Raw genomic sequence first — 19,356 nt, 5'->3', positions numbered from 1 at the left:
AGTTGACTCATTGGGAAAGACTCTGATGCTGGGAGGGATTGGGGGCAGGAGGAGAAGGGGACGACAGAGGATGAGATGGCTGGATGGCATCACTGACTCGATGGACCTGAGTCTGAGTGAACTCCGGGAGTTGGTGACGGACAAGGAGGCCTGGTGTGCTGCGATTCATGGGGTCGCAGAGAGTCGGACACGACTGAGCGACTGATCTGATCTGATCTGATGTCAATAGTGGAATGGATAAATTGTATCATTATGGATAATCATATCATTATATATGGTATATATATATAATGTAATACTAATAGAGAAACAAAAGTGGATAAACTACAGCCAACAATATGGATAATGACTCTCATCAAACAATGTTCAAACAATGGTGGGAGAAAGAATCCATACAAAAGAACACACGCAGCATGATACGATTTATCTAAAATTTACAAATGGCTACAACCAAGTTATGACTTAAAAGGTCAGGACAGTGGTTATCTTGGGAGCAGGCTGGAGTGACTGGAAGGGCGTGGGAAGGGGGCCTCTGGAACGCTACTAATGCTCTGTTTATTACCTGGGTGGCAGCTGCACTGCTCTGTTGCCTTTTCAATAATTCATCAAGCTGTCCAATTCTGATTTGTGCATATTTCTGTATGTATGTCAGAGTCAGTAAAAGAGATTTTTTTTTTAAAACAGTCACAAAAGATCACTTGTAGCTCTTTAAAATATACAGATCTTTAAGGCTCATGGAATGTCCAGAAGTGACTTGCATATTTAAAAGTCACCAGTAATTTCAGCCTGTACTTGAGGTGAAATACTTCACGAAACATTATGGATGCTTTTCCTTCTATAGATAGTCACTGCTGAATTACTCGCAGACCCATCTTGGAGTCTTATTTAAAGAGCAATATATTTTTTTAAACTACTCTGTACATATCAGTAATATCAGTATCAGTGTAAGAGTATTCACTCCATAAAGGAGAAAATAGTAACCAATAGTCAGCAACTCACCATGGGGAATACTTCCTCATCACTAACCAAAGGACTGGTTATTTCTTTGGTTTGAAATGGCAAAGACGGCAATGGAGGTGTTGCGCTTCTGTTTGGCTCACGATCGTGGTTAAATCTAAAAGAGAAGGACTGGTTGTCATTATTGATACCAAGGTCACCTGCTTATTTATGGAGCTAAGAATTTAAATTTCTCTGATTTCTAACTGTGGGGAAAGCACAATAAAATATTTGGGCTTGTTATCTGGGTATGTCTTTGAAAATAATTTTGCTGACAATTTCTATTCCACTTAAAAGACTTAGAACAATTAATAATGAAGCAGGAAACTTTCATAATTGCTAAAAATATTCTGCCATTCTTATTGCCTATATTGTTTCTCTTTCTGTGTTTTACTGTTTTGTCTCTTTGCTATTTAATTAAATGACATTAAACCAGTATGAGAAAAAATTTTTAAACAGCTAACACGGCTACCCTTGACAATTCTAAACAGACACTCTTTTCCTATTCTCATTTTACTTAACCTCACTGGCTTTCTTAACATAATTGTTCTCTTTTTTTTTTCACACTAGAATAAGTCTCCATACAATAATAATAATTATAATTTATGTCGAGCTTAATAATTTATAGTATGTTTTCAATTTACATTATCTCCTAAACTCCTCCACACTTAGTTGTATGACCTTGAGCAACAGGTAACTATATTTACCTGTAACTTTAATTTTTTCATTTATAAAAAAGGGTTGTTATGAGAATTGAACTCCACAGTTTGATGAAAAGCACAGTATAGAATTGGTTGTTTGTGCCAAAATATAGGGTAGAAGATTAGACTGAATAAAATACCAGTGGGATTTTAAATTTTGGTGTGCTGACTAAACAAATGAATAATAAAATAAACAAACCAACTTACCCTAAAATTTTACACAAAAAGGTCCTAACAGTATGGGCTGTTTGGAACTAAATAAGTATCTTCTCTGAATATTAATTCATGAAAATGGGGTTTAATCAAAATCATCAAAGACCATGGAAACATAAAAATCCTTTCAATTTAAAGTTATTTATTTTTACTAACAATTCAAATTCTCTACAGGTATTGATTAACCATTTTCAAAGTCTTCATATTTTAACTTTACACAGTTTAAAAAATTTACATTATTTTTCTCTGTTCTTATCCAAAGACTATCTATCTATATAGACTTCTTTTATTATGCAAACGTTTTCAAAGCTATGCATACAAATAGCAATAAAAGTTAAGTGAGGCATCTGTAAACTAGTACATAAAAACAAAACATGGTTTCCATTTTTATTTATCTTGAAATGGATTTTTTTTAATCCATTCTTCCAAACCATAATTACCATGGAAACAGAACAGCAAATTAAACTGAAATAACATGGTTTATGATGTGCAAAATAAAATGAAACATCCCACAATTCAAATAGAATTATAACAATTGCCTTGTACCTCTGCATAGAATCTTCCGTTGAACCTTTTAATCTGAATGAGTCCATCTATACTTCAAAGCACAGTGGAAAAAAATAAGATAATTATAGAAATGGTTCAAGAAATATACATCCCTCTGTAATCTCAATTATACAGAGATTTCAGGGAAAGTATTATTTGCCCTAAATTATCTAAATAATTATCCATTTTGCTTTGGATGTATAGATACAACTTTACGATCTTAATTACTAAAATTTATACATGAACATTTTCTTTATTGTAAGATCAATAAAGTGCAGAGAATGAAAAGGAAAGTTACATTATGAAGCAAAGCACTTTTGCTTTAAATCATCTTTATATGACAGAAAAGTTCTTCTTCAAGAATACAGCTATTCAAATACTTCATAAAACCAAAACCACCTTGCAAAAAAAATGCTAAGTATATCAATTTAAAAGCTATCTTAAAAATTATTTCAGAAAGCTTTTACTACCATCTCACAAGCTGGTCTGTTCCATAGACCCTATTGCAAGGCCTCTCCTTGCTTTGCCAGGAGGGCAGGAGCCGGCGTTTTTGTTGGAGAGAGCTCTACCCAACTCGGGCTGGCTTGAGGGCTGAGCCAACCGCACAGTTCACAGAGCCGTCCGTCTACACAGCCCTGGCCCTCCGTTGAGTTTACAAGCCTCCCTGGGCTACATACAGTGTACTGTCTTCAGCACGAAAGGGGATCCCTTGACAAACTAGGCTGATTTACCACTTCTGGCCTCCCCTTCTAACACTCCACATAACACGCCTGATTCCATTATTTCCGAGCCTGGAACCCTTCAGGCTACTGTGTTTTTCTCTCCTGAGCAAGACCCTGGTGCAAAACTGACTCAGCTTACTTTTTTGCTTCTAGATAAATAACTATTCATTCCTTGACAAGAGATCCTGTAGAGTGATTATGACAAACCTGACTTTGTGGTGTTTTAGTGTTAGAAACTTTTAATTTCCTGACTAGGTCTGAAGCAGTTTTATTGATTAGCTTGTGATTACCAGTATCTTTGCAGCACATGATATAATTCTTAAAGCCATATATTCAGTTTTAAGTATGAACTATATATAGAGATAAAACTCCATCATACACTACAAAACTGATTTGCCATTAAAATTAGTTATATATTAATCGTTCTGGATACCACTATTCTAAGTTAGCTTGCAAATGATCCTTAAACTTCAAAACTCTAACTTAATTCTAAAAACGCTGAAAACATTGACTACCTCCATTGCCAGATTCAGTCTCATCTCATTCTTAGTCTTGTTTGTGTGTTTCTGGTCCCATCACACTGCTTGAGGATCTCAGCTCCCTGACCTGGGACCACAGCAGTGAAAGCCTGGAATCCTGACCATTAGGCCATCACACTGCTTGAGGATCTCAGCTCCCTGACCTGGGACCACAGCAGTGAAAGCCTGGAATCCTGACCATTAGGCCACCAAGGAACTCCATTAAGTTTTTTAAAGTGCTGAATAAATTTTTATTGGAAAAGAAATCCTTTGAAATATCCTAAAATGCTTCACGTTTTAAGTGGATGAGCACAAAAATCTTATCACTTCTAACAGGAGTAAAAAGCAATAAAAACCGAGTTAACTTCCAAGTAGACAAAAGCTTATTTTAATAATACATTATACAAATCTTTCTCAGTCAAAAGCAAGAAGGGGTTAAAAATTAGACTACAGACTTTAAAATGTTGTGGAACATTATGTTCCCATACCTTTATCTAAAAGCTTTTTCCTTTCTAAAATACTTTAATAAGACCTTATTGTATTAGCCATTGATATGTAAATATGACTGTGTGTTTTTTGATTATTTTCTTCCTAATAAATACATACAGCTTTTAGTATTTGACTTCACTGAGCTGTGTTGTGAGGGAAGGAAAGGACATTGCCTTTTTTCACTTGCTAAAATTAATAGATATGTGCTTTACAGTTCTCCACCAGTGAGTTCACAGTGTCCTTGCCTCTCAACAATTCTTTCCCCATAGTGGGTTTTACATGGTACTAATTTATTCAGAACATTTGAAATGCTGTTTCTTTTAAAAATCAGGTCACTGGAGAACATTGAAATCAGACAAGCCATTAAAACAAATTTAATGAAACTCTGAACAAATGAGACTGGCAGGACACAGGGCTCTGCAGTAGGAACAGTCGCCCAAGCTGCTTATTAAGACAGTCTCCTGCTGAGCATGTTACCTCTTACACTGCTCCGTGCCCCCTGCCGCCTTGTTTCCGTTAGGCACTCTTAACACATTCCACACTGCCCAAGCAATCCAAACAATAAAAACACTGATTAAAGACAGGAAAAGGCAGAGGAGCTGTCTTTTTGTTTAAAGAAGAACATCTAGTACCTTCACCTGAGGCTTTCCAAGTTATTCCCAACAAGCAAGAATAGGAAACAATGTTCTGCATTAACAGGGGTGCAATACAGACCAGTGGCTGGAGAAGACGCGGTGAAGACCCTTCATAACATCACTGGGGTGCTGATTTTCTCTTACAGAGAGAAAACCGCATACAGGGGGTGGGGATGTGACCCATGGAGAAATGTATCCATGGGGAGAGAAGTGCGTTGTAAAGGGTTTATTCTATATTAGAAATTATATTCTTACCCCCAGATCAAGGTTAGGTTTTCTGGACAGATTTGCAGTTACCCTGGCCAGTCAACATGGGGATACTCAGCAGGGAGCTGCCCTCTGGCTGGGGTGCACGCCCCTCATCCTCTCCACATCCCTTTTGGACTCTCGCTGCACTGCCCGGAACATACCACCCTACCGACCGAAGAAGCGCCCCTGTGGAGCAGCAGCAGGCTTCTCTCATTCCCTCCCATGACCACCTGAAGAGCTATTAGTTCAGCACTTCTGAGTGCTTGCTGTTTCTAACACTGGGTTAGAGCATATCCTTCCGGCACACACAGGGTCAGGGTGGTGAGAGTGGGAAAGGATGTACTACACGCACGAGGATGCTGAGCAGATGTGTCAAGTACAGCCCCTGGACTTAAGGACTGTACCTGTAGCACTGGGCTACTTAGGGAGCCGGGCATCACCCTTCCCCAACAGCACTATCTTTAGAGGAAATGTCAGATTCAGTCATTGTTTATCCACCAAAATATACTTTTTAGGTACTGGGAGTTGGAGAAGTATCAATATTATTGTAAATATTAACAATTTTGTTAGAATAATAGTATCAATGATAATGTCTAACATTTAGGGAATTATACATTTTACAAAGAAATAGGTTTTCTCCTATAATCCTCAGAAAACCCTTATAATTATTATCCCTACTTGTCAGATGGGAAAGTAAAGGTTAAATATTTGAATTCCGCAAAGCTGCAAATATTAATTATCTGTATGTGAAGTTTTCATGCTAAGTATTATGAGCTTTTAAACAAAAGTTGTACTGATGTTAGGTCTGGACCTATTGATTCACCATTTCTCAGCACCATGGAATGTTAATAAACCTCATATCAAATAAGTTTGGGGAATACTGCACACCATACCTGTTCCTGGAAACTCACAAAGTAATTAGCACATTAATGGCTTTGCAAAATCCTGTAGAAAAGAAACTTGTTTGTTTTGCTGAGCATTTTCCCAGTGCTGGAAAATGGTGAAAGAACTCCAGAGACAGCTCTGATTCCAAACATATTTTATTAAAGTTGAAGAAATTAGTCAAATGTTAAGGCTGATATATTTACTTAAATTTTGAAGTAAGACATTTTAAAGAGCCTGGGGATAATGTAGGCAGCAGGTATTGATTTTCCACATGCTTCTCTTCACTCACAGAAGACCCCTCTCACACACCCCCAGGTTCTCTCCTGTGAAAAGACCACAGTCTGTCTCCACTGATGGAGCATCAGTACAAAGTGTACATGTATCTGAAGTTAAGCCAGACATGCTATCTGCCTGTGAGTGAGTGAGTGAAAGTCGCTCAGTCATGTCCGACTCTTTGTGACCCCATGGACTATACAGTCCATGGAGTTCTCCAGGCCAGAATACTGGAGTAGGTAGCCGTTCCTGTACTCTGACATTAAAAAAAAAAAAAGATTACTTTTGTACATTCTGTATGCCACATCAGGTTCTAAGAAAGTTCCGAACTGACAAAATTTCATTTAACAGTCTACTCATTTCACTGTTATCCTTGGAAAGCTACTGAGACCATAGAATTTCATGTATATCTAGACTATTGAATTGTCCCCATAAACAAATTTTAAGCGGCTGAAGAGAAAGTGTATAAAATTACAATTTGATTATTTAAAAACAAATTTCACTTGAATGTTTGTATGTTTATATCCTTATGTAAGTGGAGCTGGCATACCCATCTTCATTTTTACCCCATTTTTATTTGGCTTTGATAGGCATACCTTCCTGCTTCTTCATAGGTATTTACATTAGCCCATGTTGATTTTCCACTGGCATGAAGTTTTGCAAGATCATTTCGGAGCCTTTCATTCTCGTATTCCAGTTTGTTAATAGATGTATGCCTTGAATGTTCCCTGTTAGTGAAGTCTACACTCTAGAGAATAAAATAAACTATCATTGAAAAAACTGTTACATACAAGAGATGCATATTTTCTGTGCATTTGGACACATGTTGGAAAGACCCTTTCCTGTAAGTCGACTCATGTGACTTTACTCCTGTGTACCTCCTAAATGTCTCTCTTCACCTCCCACCTTCTCACAACACAGGTCCTCAGTGACAGCTGCCACTTAACACATCACAGTGAAGGGGATGCCCATGCTCCAGTACAGAAAAGGCTCACTGCATGCATTACTGTTCTCTGTAGCTAGAACAAATTGTTAGTTTTAAGACTTTCTGTGTTAATAGGGTATGCCTTCTAGTGCTGACTAGTAATGGAACCAGAATTAACATATCTTTTAATTTTAAAAGATTTGTTTTCCACATTAAAACAATATATGTCATTATAGAAAATCACATATCAACCCCTCACTGTAGGGTGGTATGAAAAATTATATATTAAATCAATATGATGGCAGTCTGATTCTGGGCCATTCTATACCAAGATCACTAGATCCTGCATGAGACTGTGCCAATAACACAGTCTTGAGCAATGCAGCATCATGAAAAAGTTTTATTGTCTGGTATGGGCAACCCAATGGTTAATGTCATAAAAGAATAAAAAACATATTTAAATCACAACATGAAAAATTTAGAGCAAGATTAAAGATTTCTGATGCTATGTTAATTAAATGCTGTAAGAAGTTTCTTAGGGAGAGTCTAAACTTTTTTTCTCACAAAATTTTAAAAAACAGGATATATTCTGACATGAAAACTCATGAAAATGCTTTAAATAACCCCATGAAGTCCTTTATAATAGAACTATGATTTGAATACCCATGAATTATGCTGATTAAACAATAGTTCCCTGCTTACAGAAGAGTAATATTTTAGTACAAAAAGCATAACATGAGTAAAATATCTTTTTGAAGCTCCAATTTTCGATGTTTAAAAGCTCGTAAGACTATAGATGATTATGGCTTAGAATTGTCATTTTTAAGTTTCTAAATTTAAGGCTTTGACTGCCATTGCATATGGGCTGGCATGTGATAAAGTCACTCAAAAAATTTTTGATTAATTGCACATTTTAAATTATTCATTTACTATATTAATATCAATATTGATAAATAGGAATAGAAATGTATATATTAAAGCATTAAAAATGCTTACCTGAAAAAAAAAAAAAGGCTTACCTGTTTTATGTTTTGCTTCAAAGGCCAAATCTGTTCATTAAAACTTCTGTTTACTGCCTAATTATTATGTATATGTGTTAGTTGCTCAGTAGTGTCCGACTCTTTGAGATCCCATGGAGTATATCCCACCAGGCTCCACTGTCCATGGAATTCTCCAGGCAAGAATACTGGAGTGGGTTCCCATTCCCTTCTCCAGGGTATCTTTCCAACCCAGGGATCGAAACTAGGTCTCCCACATTATGGGAAGATTCTTTACCGTCTGAGCCACCTACACTATCCTTTTATAGAAGTTTAAAAATCTTTAGAAAGGTCTACTTTTGAATGGAAAAAAATGCTCCAGGAGGTCAAACGTTCTCAAAACAATATTGGCCAATGTGACCTTTGGGAAAGAAGGGTCATTCAAGGTATTTCTCTGCTTGTTAGGCCCTTGCCTTTAGTATATGTTAACTTTGCTCATTGGAGATATACTTGCTGCTGCTGCTGCTACGTCGCTTGAGTCGTGTCCGACTCTGTGCGACCCCATGGACTGCAGCCTACCAGGCTCCTCCATCCATGGGATTTTCCAGGCAACAGTACTGGAGTGGGGTGCCATTGCCTTCTCCTGAGATATACTAGTACAGATAAAAAAGTAATCTATAATCTGCTTTAAAGGAGACAGGTTTGCTTATTCTAAAATTCGAGCCCATTTGTGATAAATATAAAGAAGGTAGACCTAACACAATTTTCCTCTCCAAAGGAGAACACTCATGGGCAGATCTGTTTGAAAAACAATCTTGGAAAAGATTCAAAATTTTCTCCTAAAAAGACATCACCTAGTCAAAATATATAACTCTTGATAGTCTGCTGCTCTGTTACGATTTCATTCAAAATTTTTCCATAAAATTAGATTTCACCTGTGACTTTTCTGCCCAGTGTTGATTTAAAGTATTTAAGAATGTTAGTAATGATTTTTTTAAAAAAACACAATTTTCTAAATGTACCATAATTAAATAAGTATTGTAAGTATGACCTGAAAGAATTACACAGGTAATGGATTTATACAATTTGTATTTTAAAACGTTTTCCATTTTTCTGGATAGCATTTTTGGTGCTCTCTCATTTCATTTTTTCCTAAATACTTTTCAATGATTTTAAAAATATATTCTCCAGTAGATGGTTATCATGTGAAAACAGGCACTGATTAAACTTTACCTATGTATTGTTGATGGGTTCTTTTTACAGGCCCAATCAATTTCTTATTCCCTACCCCCACCCTCCAAATTTTAAGGTTTCATAGTTTTAACTGACTTTTCTTCTTGAAATGGTGAAACCTCATGGCGCCTGTTTACTTGAGCACACAGTTGGGTTACTGAACTGTCTGAATGATAGTATTTTATAAGAGTACTTTTTCTCTTAAATAATAGTTAGACTAACAAAGTATTTCTATAGAAGGGCTGACTTTAATCATGTTTTAAGGTTAGTATATTAATTTATAGCATGTAAATGAATGTTTTAGATGCTTAAAGTTAGTCACATGGTCAAGTCCGACTCTGTGATCCCAAGGACTGCAGCCTGCCAGGCTCCTCTGTCCATGGGGATTCTCCAGGCAAGAGTACTGGAGGGGGTAGCCATTCCCTTCTCCAGGGGATCTTCCTGACCCAGGGATCAAACCTGGGTCTCCTGCATTGCAGGCAGATTCTTTACCAACTGAGTCACTAGGGAAGCCCTTTAGATGCTTATGAGGGTACTAATTTTTATGCTGTTATTTTATTTAGCAAACTGTATGGATAGTGAAAGGCCAATTAGTCTTAAAAATTACTCTAAGTTCTGAGTTCTGACTAAATCTAATTTTATAACACCTTCCCTAAGTGAAAGAAAATTTAACAAATACAAATATAAGTCTAAGTAAATATGGAGTCACAAAAAAGCCTATCATGATAAACTTGATCCTTCGTTAATTACCCAGGAGCAGAATAAAGATAAACCCCTCACTTTTCTCTATATAGTCAAGCTTTTGCACAAATCCATGGAAAACATCTTTTTCAAAGCAACAAACAAACACCAAAAAATATCCAAATAAACCAAAAACCTCTTGCTAATTCTGGTCTTAAGTATGTCACTGAGACCAGAGAAAAACTTATATGCCAGGTGGTTAGTCCCATTAGTAAATTCTCCAAAGGAAAATGGGGGTTGTCACAGCCCCAGGTATGCAATAGGTAAAGGACTGAGTGCAAGACTGCTGTTTCTACTACTGGGTGGGTATGAACTTTCAACCTTTTTCCCCTAAGTGTAAATGATCAGGAAGCTTCACACTTAAGCAGAAAAGTTATCAAAGCTCTAGTAATTCAGAAATGACCTACCTTTATATCAGTAATTCCACTTGTCTAGGAAGGAAAAAATAATTGTTATTTTAATATTAAAGAAATACCACATATTTTAGAAGACTTAAAAATAATGATGTAAATATTATGGTTTTTATTGCCCGAGGTAAAATTTCAGCACAAATTATTTAATTATATGTTTACTTATTCATTCCAATTATTTTAGAGAGAATTAACTAATTATGGGATTTTAACACATAACAGATATGAATTTTCTTTATGAAATCTTTAAACTAATAAGTGGTAAATAAATGACATAATAGATTATAAAAGCTTAAAAGAGATAAGAGTCATACGGAACTCCTTTTTATTATTCAGTAGACACTTGAGATTTTTCTCTTTGGGCAATGGCTTGACTATGTCAATTAGCAAAGTTAATTCCAAATCTTCACATATAAAAAATGGAGAGCAGTTATAAAATCAGCTTCCTAAAAGGGGGGAGTGTGTTCAAGATGGCATAGCATAGCACAGTAGGAAGACCCTGAACTCACCTGTTGCAGGGGTAAACCATAATAACTCCTTACATAGCAACTACCTATGGGAACAACCTGAAGACTAGCAGAGAAGATTTTATATGTCTAAAGATATAAAGAAGGAACCATAATAAAATTGAGTAGAAGGGATGGACTAAGAAGGGTGTAGTCAGAATCACATCCCTGGATCAGCAACTCTCAAACTGAAAGAATATCACAATTGCAGAGGTCCTCCTCTAGCACAAAGGGATCTGAACCACACATCAGGTTCCCTAGCTTGGGGGTGTTGTACTGGGAAGATGAGCCTCTAGGATGTCTGGCTTTGAAAACTAGCAGGCCTTACCTTTGAGAAAGCCAGAGGGATACAGGGAACAAAGACTCTGCTCTTAAAGAACACACACAAAATCTCTCATGCTCTGAGTCTCAGCAGTTTGAAAGGAGCCTGGGTCAGATCTACTTGCTCATCATGGAGAGCCTCCGGGAGAGGGGAGTGGCAACTAGGACTCCCCTGGGGATGGAGGTACTGGTGGCAACCATTCTCGGGAGCTTATTCCACCATGTGGACACCAGCACTGACAAACACCATTTTGGAGAGCTCCCTTTAACCTCTTTGTGCTGGAGGTTACCAGCCCACCAGCTGGTTGGCACCAGTCCCAGGACTTAATGGACTGCACACTCAGCTGTGCCAGGATCTGGCCCCACCCATTAGAGGGTTGGCACCAGCCTTGGGCTTCACAGGCCCCATGATCAGCTATGCTGGGATCCAGCCGCACCCACCAGTGGGAAAGCAGCCAATACATGAGGCAGTGGCTGGCAGCCACCTTTGCAAGGGGCCAGCCCTGCCAACCAGCATGCCCACAGTAGCTGGCCATGCCACAAGAGAAGGGTTCACACAGCCCAAACATGAGGCAACCCAAGAGCATATGACTCCAGTGAACACAGGGAGTGCCCTGCTGAGCCCCATAGGACATCTCCAACATAAGGCCACTTCTCCAAAATCAGGAATCATAACCAGCCTACTTAGTATGAAGAAATAAAAAAGAAAATTGGGCAAAATGAGGTGAGAGAGGTATAAATCCACATGAAGAAGATGTAGGATAAGCAATTCACCCAGTAAAGAGTTAGAGGTAATGATGTTAAAGATGTTCAATGGACTCAGGAGAAAAATGGATGAATACAACAATAAGTTTAACAAATAGAAAACACAAAGAAGAACCAAAAAAGAGCTTAATAATACAACAACTGAAATAAAAAAAATACACTACAAAGAATAAACAGTAGATTATATGATAGAAAAGAACAGACCAGTGAACTGGAAGATAGAGTAGTGGAAATTACCCAAGAAGAGTTCATGCTGATCCTTTTCAAACTATTCCAAAATACTGAAGAGGATGGAATGCTTCTGAACTCATTCTAGGAGACCAGTATCAGCATGATGCAAAAACCAGACAAAGACACTACAAAAAAAGTAACAGGTCAGTATCACTGCTGAACATAGATGCAGAAGGTCTCAACAAAATATCAGCAAATCAAGTTTAACAATACATTAAAAAGATTATACACTGTGATTACGTGGGATTTATCCCAGGGATATATGCATGGTTCAATAGCCACAAATAAATCAATGTGACATACCACATTAAAAATTGAAGAATAAAAGTTATATGATCATCACAATAGATATAGATAAAGGTTTTGACAAAATGTAACATCCATTTATGATAAAAGCTCTCCAGAAAGTGGGCATAGAGGGAACATGTCTCAACATAATAGAGACCCTATATGACAAACACATAGCCAACATCAGAGTCAACAGTGAAAAGCTGAAAATAGTTTCTCTAAGATTAGGATCAAGACAAGGATACTCACTCTTGCCACTTATTTAACAGTACTAGAAGTCCTAGCCACAGTAATGAGACAAGAAAAAGAAATAAAGAGATTTCAAACTGGAAAGGAAGAAGTAAAACGATCAATGTTTGTAGATGACATGAAACTATATAGAAAATCCTCAAGATGCCACCACAAAACTATTAGACATAATAAATTATTTCAGTAAAGTTGAGGGATACAAAATTAATATACAGAAATCTTTTACATTCCTATATGCTAACAATGAACTAGAAAGAGAAATTAGGAAAACAACCCTATTTACAATCACATTAAAATAATAAAATGCCTAGGAATAAATCTACATAAGGAGGTAAAAGACATATACTTGGAAAATTATAAGACACTGATGAAAGAAATTGAAGATATCACAAACAAATGGAAAGATATGCTGTACTTATAAATTAGGAGAATTAATATTTTAAAACTGACCATACTCCCAAGGCAATCTGCACACTCAATGCAATCCTTATCAAAATATCAATTGTATTTTTCTTAGAACTAGCAGAAATAATTCTAAAATTTGTTCAAAAACACAAAAGACCTTGAATAACCAAATATTGAGAAAGGAGAACAAAGCTGGATATTTCATGCCTCCCTGAGTTTAGACTGTTCTACAAAGCAAAAGGAAGAGTGGGCGGCAGAGGAAGAGATGGTTAGATAGTACCGTCAATCCAGTGGACATGAATTTGAGCAAACTCCAGGAGACAGTGGAAGACGGAGGACCCTGGCTTGCTACAGTCTGTGAGGTTGAAAAGAGTCAGACATGACAACAAGAACAAAGCTACTGTAATCAAAACAGTATGGTACTAGGGCAAAAACAGTACACTGACCAACGGGACAGACTAGAGCATCCAGAAATAAATCCACACTTACATGGTCAATTAATTTATGACAAAGGAGGCAAGAATATACAATGAGAAAAAGACAGCCTCTTCAGTAAACAGTGTTGGGAAAATGGACAGCTACATGCAGAAGAATCAAACTGGACTCCTCTCACACCATGCACACACTAAACACAGCATGGATTAAAGACTTACAGGTAAGGGTTCCCTGGTGGTCCAGTGGCTAAAAATGGCATGTCCACCTGCCAATGCAGGGGACACGGGTTTGATCCCTGGTCTGGGAAGATTCCCAGATGCCCCACATATCTTGGGACAACAAAGCCTGTGGGCCACAATGACTGAGACTGCACACCTAGAGTCCATGCTCTGCAGCAAAAGAAGCCCACACGCCACTACTAAGGAGGAGCCCCTGCCTGCCACAACTAGAGAAAACCCATGTGCAGCAATGAAGACCCAGCACAGCCAAATATAAATAAATAAACCTTAAAAAAAGACTTAAATGTAAGACCTGAAACCGAAGAACTCCTAGAAGAAAACACAATATACTTATCAACACTGGTCTTAGTAATATTTTTTTTGGATCTGTCTCCTCAGGTGAGAATAAAAAAGCAAAAATAAACAAATATGCTTGCATCAAACTAAAAAGTGTTTGCACAGGGACGGAAACTAAACAAAATAAAAAGGCAGCTTAACAAATGGGAGAAGATACTTGCAAATGATACTTCTGATGAGGGCTTAATATCCAAAATATATAAAGAACTGATACAACTCAACATAAAATAAATCTCATTAAAAATGAATAGAGGATATGAACAGACATTTTTCCAGTGAAGACATACAGATGACCAAAAGACATGAAAAGATGCTCAACACTAATCAGAGAAAAGTAAATCAAAACCATAATGTGACTATTTTATACTTGTTAGAAAGGCTATCATAGAAAAGACAATAATTACAAGTGTTGGTGAAGATGTGGAGAAAAGCAGTGCTTGTGACCTATTGGTGGGAATAGAAGTGGTACAGTTTCTATGGGAAAAACCATGCAGTTTCCTCAAAAAATTAAAAATAGAACTGTCATATGATTTAGCAATTTCACATCTGTGTATTTATCTAAAGGAAACACAAAGACTAACTTGAAAAGATACATATATCCCAACGTTCACCGAAGCATTATTTTCAACAGCCAAGATACGGAAACAACCTAAGTGTCCATCAAAAGACAAATGGATAAAAAAATGCTATGGTGTATATACACAATGGAATATTACTCAGCCACAATAAAAAAATGAAATCTTGCTATTTGGGGCAACATGGATGAATCCAGAGGCTATTATGCTATGTGAAATTAGTCAGACTGAGAAGGACAAATATCATATAATCTCACTTATATGTGGAATCTGAAAAACAAAACTAAACAGACTCAAGGATACAGAGGACAAACTGATAGTTGCCGGAGGGGAGGGTGTTGGGGGTAGGTAAAACAAGTGAAGGGGATTTAGAGGTACAAACCTCCAGGTAGAAAATAAATAAGCAATCATATGTACTATACAGCATATGGAATATGGTCAATAAAACTGAAATAACTTTATATGGGACAGATGGTTACTAAACTAATGTGGTGATCATTTTGTAATACACACAAATGTTAAATCACTATGAGTACACCTGAAACCAACATAGTATTTTATGCCAAGTAAATTTCAATTAAAAAAAAAAACCTTCCTAGGCTTCTCTTGTGGCTCAGCAATAAAGAGTCCACCTGCCAATACAGGTGATGTGGGTTTGATCCCCGATCTGGGAAAATCCCACGTGCCCCAGGGCAACTAAACCTGTGCGCCACAACTACCGAGTCTGTGCCCTAGAGCCCGGGAGCCACAGCTACCGAGCCCGCGTGCCCTGAGCCCATGCGCTGCAACAGGGGATGCTGCAGTGAGATGTGGGCTCACCACAACTAGAGAAAGAGCCTGCACAGTGATGAAGACCCAGCACTGCCAAAATAAATACGTAAAACCACATTAAAATTTAAAAAAACCTTCCTATATGAAGGATAATCCTCATAAAATATAAATGATTAAGTGCTATTTTAATAAGCATCATGTTGAAGGCTATAACAAATGGCATTCTATTTTATGACAGCCCATTAAGCAACCTTTAGACATATATATTATGTATGTATATGTGTGTGCTAATGTAAAAGCTCTGCAGAGATAATCAAATACCAAAAAGTGACTCTGCCTTTATTGAAAATACAATAAAACTGAGTAGACTAAAGTAACATGCATGAAAAATAGTAAATAATATAGATATGATGTAATTTATGTGTTAAATTATACTGCACCAAGTAGGAACCCAAATGTTTTTTGAATCAATCAATGTCAACAACTACTGAGACAGATCATGTAGGAAGTGTGATAAGACAAAGCTTTGGTTAACCTTGTAATTAGCAGTGGTTTCCTTGATAACTTATTCATGTCTCTCAGACAGCAGGTAACTCCCACAAATCCACAGGTATTCACTGAGCCTTGCGTATGTGTGTGAGTGCTCAGTTGCCCAGTCATGTCTGACTCTTTGTGATCCCATGGACTGTAGCCCACTAGACTCCTCTGTGCATGGAATTTTTCAGGCAAAAACACTGGAATGGGTCACCGTTTCCTACTCTAGGGTATATTCCTGACCCAGGGATGGAACCCAGGTCTCCTGCATTGCAGGCAGATTCTTTACTGTCTGAGCCACCAGGGAAGCTTTCAATGAGTCATATACTATACCAAATCTTATATGAAGAAAAAACATGAAATATAAGCCCTTTCTCCCACAAGAAATATGACTGAGACAAAACATACCCATAACAAAAAATAAAAGAAGACAATTCAAAACTGCTAAAGGAAGTCAAAGAAAGGAAAACTAACTGGGCCCCAGAGTAATGGTAGATGAATTCAAGGAGGAGATAAAATTTAATCTAGTCCCTTAAGGGACTGGTAGGATTTAGTAAAGAAAAAGGAATTTCTTTACTTTGGTAAAGGAAAAGCACTCAGGTGGAAAACATATAATAGATTGATCCATTCATCATTCACTAATTCATTTGCTCATTTACTCATCAAACAAAACATTTTTCAGTGCCTTCCATATTCAGGCACTACATTAAGTGTTGAGTTTGGTGGCAAACTAGGACCATAACCACTGAGCCTACTGGTAAGGGGATGGACGGCTTACGAAAAACGCAATTGTAAGACTGTGGTAGGACAGATGCTAAGGAAAGGATGCTATGATGGCTTCGAGGAGTGACACTTAACAGGAAAATCAGAGAAGATTTTGGTATAGCTTAAAATTTATGCAGATAAACTTGAAACATTAAAAGGACATGGCCATGTGAAGGAGGGAAGGGGGATTTTTTGGTAGAAGGAAAAGCATGTGCCAAGGTCAGGAAGTAAGAAAGAGCATGAGAATGAGAATCACATACACAGATGAGAATAAGCTGTTCTACTGTAGTGGAGGCTTTGTGCCGGTCTCCACAGGGAAACAGAGCAGGTGACCCAGGTTAAGGAAGCCTGGGACGTGAAGGGTTCTGGCTTCCTGTGGGAAACTGAGCACATGTTCCACCAGGAAAGGCGACGTTAGGAAAGCATACCTGGCGTGGAAAATGGACAACTTGGAAGCCATTCCAAAGAGAGAACCTGAAGCCATTGTATGATGCAGAAGAGAGAAGCTGAAGGTGCCTCTACCCTTCAAGGGGAAGCACACAGCCAGAGTAGAGAACCAAGGACGAAATACAGGGGCTGAGTAGGGGCAGTGATGCAAGGGCAGGATCAGTGACAAGAACAGAAGGGGCAGGACCATGGGGTCTGACAGTCAACACTACGCATCTGGAGCTATCCAAGCCAGTCACAAGCTGTATGATCTTGGGCAAGTTACTCTAAAACTGAAAGACCTCATTTCTTTTTCTGTGGGGATAATAGTCCCTATCCCAGCCCCACCCCCCTCCCCGGCCGCCCCACACAGTATAAGGACGTAGACGTTAATGTACGAAAAGTACTCGGCAGACAGCAAGGCATACAGTACACACGCGATGACCAGCAGCTCTTTGTTGTGACGAAATTCTACCAGTCTCCTTGACTTTCTGTCTTGTCTCTGCACATTATATTACCTTGTGTGCTCAGCCACTCAGTCATGTCTGACTCTTTGCGACCCAATGAACTGTAATCTGCCAGGCTCCTCCATCCATGCAGTTTTCCATGCAAGAATACTGGAGTGGGTTGCCATTTCCTTCCCCAGGGGATCTTCCTAACCCAGGAACGGAACCCACATCTCTTGGGTCTCCTACCCTGGCAGGTGGATTCCTTACCACTGCAGCACCTGCATTATATCACCTTATCATGACTTCCCACCACTGTGTGTCTGGCTAACTATTCCTAAGAAGCCTTTTCTGATCCCAGTACAGCATCAGGTAGCCCCCACACAGCCCCTGCACTCCACAATCTCCTATCACTCTAGCATAACCATCCAGTTAATTGTTTATATCCACTAATGTATGTTTATAGACACTAACATTAATCTCCATGAGTTCAAGGATCTAGTCTCATAATCCTAGCATTCTGCTAGACATATATCAGACATTCAGTAAATAATTATAGAGTGAATGAAAACATTCTGTGCTGACTGTGGCATGTGATAAGCGCAGAAAAGAGAATCTAGAAATAAACCCACACGTGTAGTCAACTAATCTTTAAAAAGGGCACCAAGAACAATGGGGAATGGGTGGTGTCTTTAATAACTGTTGTTGGAGAACTAGATATTCACAAGAAAACAAGTAAAACAGACCTCTATCCTAGACTACTCAAAAACTAACTCAAAATAGATTAAGGCTTAAATGGAAGACCTGAAACTGTCAAACTCCCAGAAGAAAACATGGGGAAATAGCTACTTCGCATTGCCCCTCGCAATGATTTTTTGGATATAACACCAAAGCACAGGCAACAAAAGCAAAAACAGACCAGTGGGACTACATCAAACTAAAGAGTTTCTTTCACAGCAAAGGAAGCCAATTAACAGAGTGAAGAGGCAATCTATGGAATGCGAGAAAATATTTTGTCAACTATATATCTAATAAGGGGTTAATTTCCACATTATATAACAAACACATACAACTTAACAGCAAAAATACAAACAACACAATTAAAAATTGGGCAAAGGGCCTAAACAGATATTTTTCTAAAGAAGACATACAGATGGCCACAGACACGTGAGAAAGCTGCTGACGTCACTAATCATCAAGGAAATGCAGACTGAAACCACAGTGAGGTACCACCTCAGACCCGACAGGACGGTCTGCATCAAAATGGCAAAACATAACAGATGTTGGTGAGAATCTGGAGAAAAGCGAGCTCTCGCACACCACTGATGGGAATGAAGCTGGAGAAGCCACTGCGGGAAACGGCACGTGGCTGCTGAAGAAATTGAAAACAGAACCACCGTGCTGACCCAGATCTCGCATCTGGGCATGTATCTAAAGGAAAGGGAACCAATGTTTCAAAGACATGTCTGCACTCCAGTATGTTCACTGCAGTTCACAATAGCCAAGACATGGAAAGTGTCCATTAGTGGATGAATGGATGGAGAAAATTCC

General features: G+C 38.1%; 1 protein-coding gene across 1 annotated transcript in view; it reads right to left on the bottom strand.

The window, feature by feature from the left end:
- Positions 1 to 19,356, bottom strand: part of CCDC67 (coiled-coil domain containing 67) — a 140,206-nt gene that overhangs the window by 25,119 nt on the left and 95,731 nt on the right. Inside the window, exons 12-14 of the mRNA XM_010855167.1 lie at positions 10,511 to 10,534; positions 6,824 to 6,975; positions 1,000 to 1,114 (exon numbers count right to left, since the gene is read on the bottom strand). Coding sequence (XP_010853469.1) covers positions 1,000 to 1,114; positions 6,824 to 6,975; positions 10,511 to 10,534 — 291 coding nt within the window. The remainder of the gene's footprint in view (positions 1 to 999; positions 1,115 to 6,823; positions 6,976 to 10,510; positions 10,535 to 19,356) is intronic.

This window comes from Bison bison, unplaced genomic scaffold (genome assembly GCF_000754665.1).
Source record: "Bison bison bison isolate TAMUID 2011002044 unplaced genomic scaffold, Bison_UMD1.0 scf7180017864356, whole genome shotgun sequence".
In the NCBI taxonomy this organism is placed as follows: Eukaryota; Metazoa; Chordata; class Mammalia; order Artiodactyla; family Bovidae; genus Bison; species Bison bison.
Note: the sequence above shows the minus strand (reverse complement) of the source record. Positions and strands in the feature narration are given on the sequence as shown.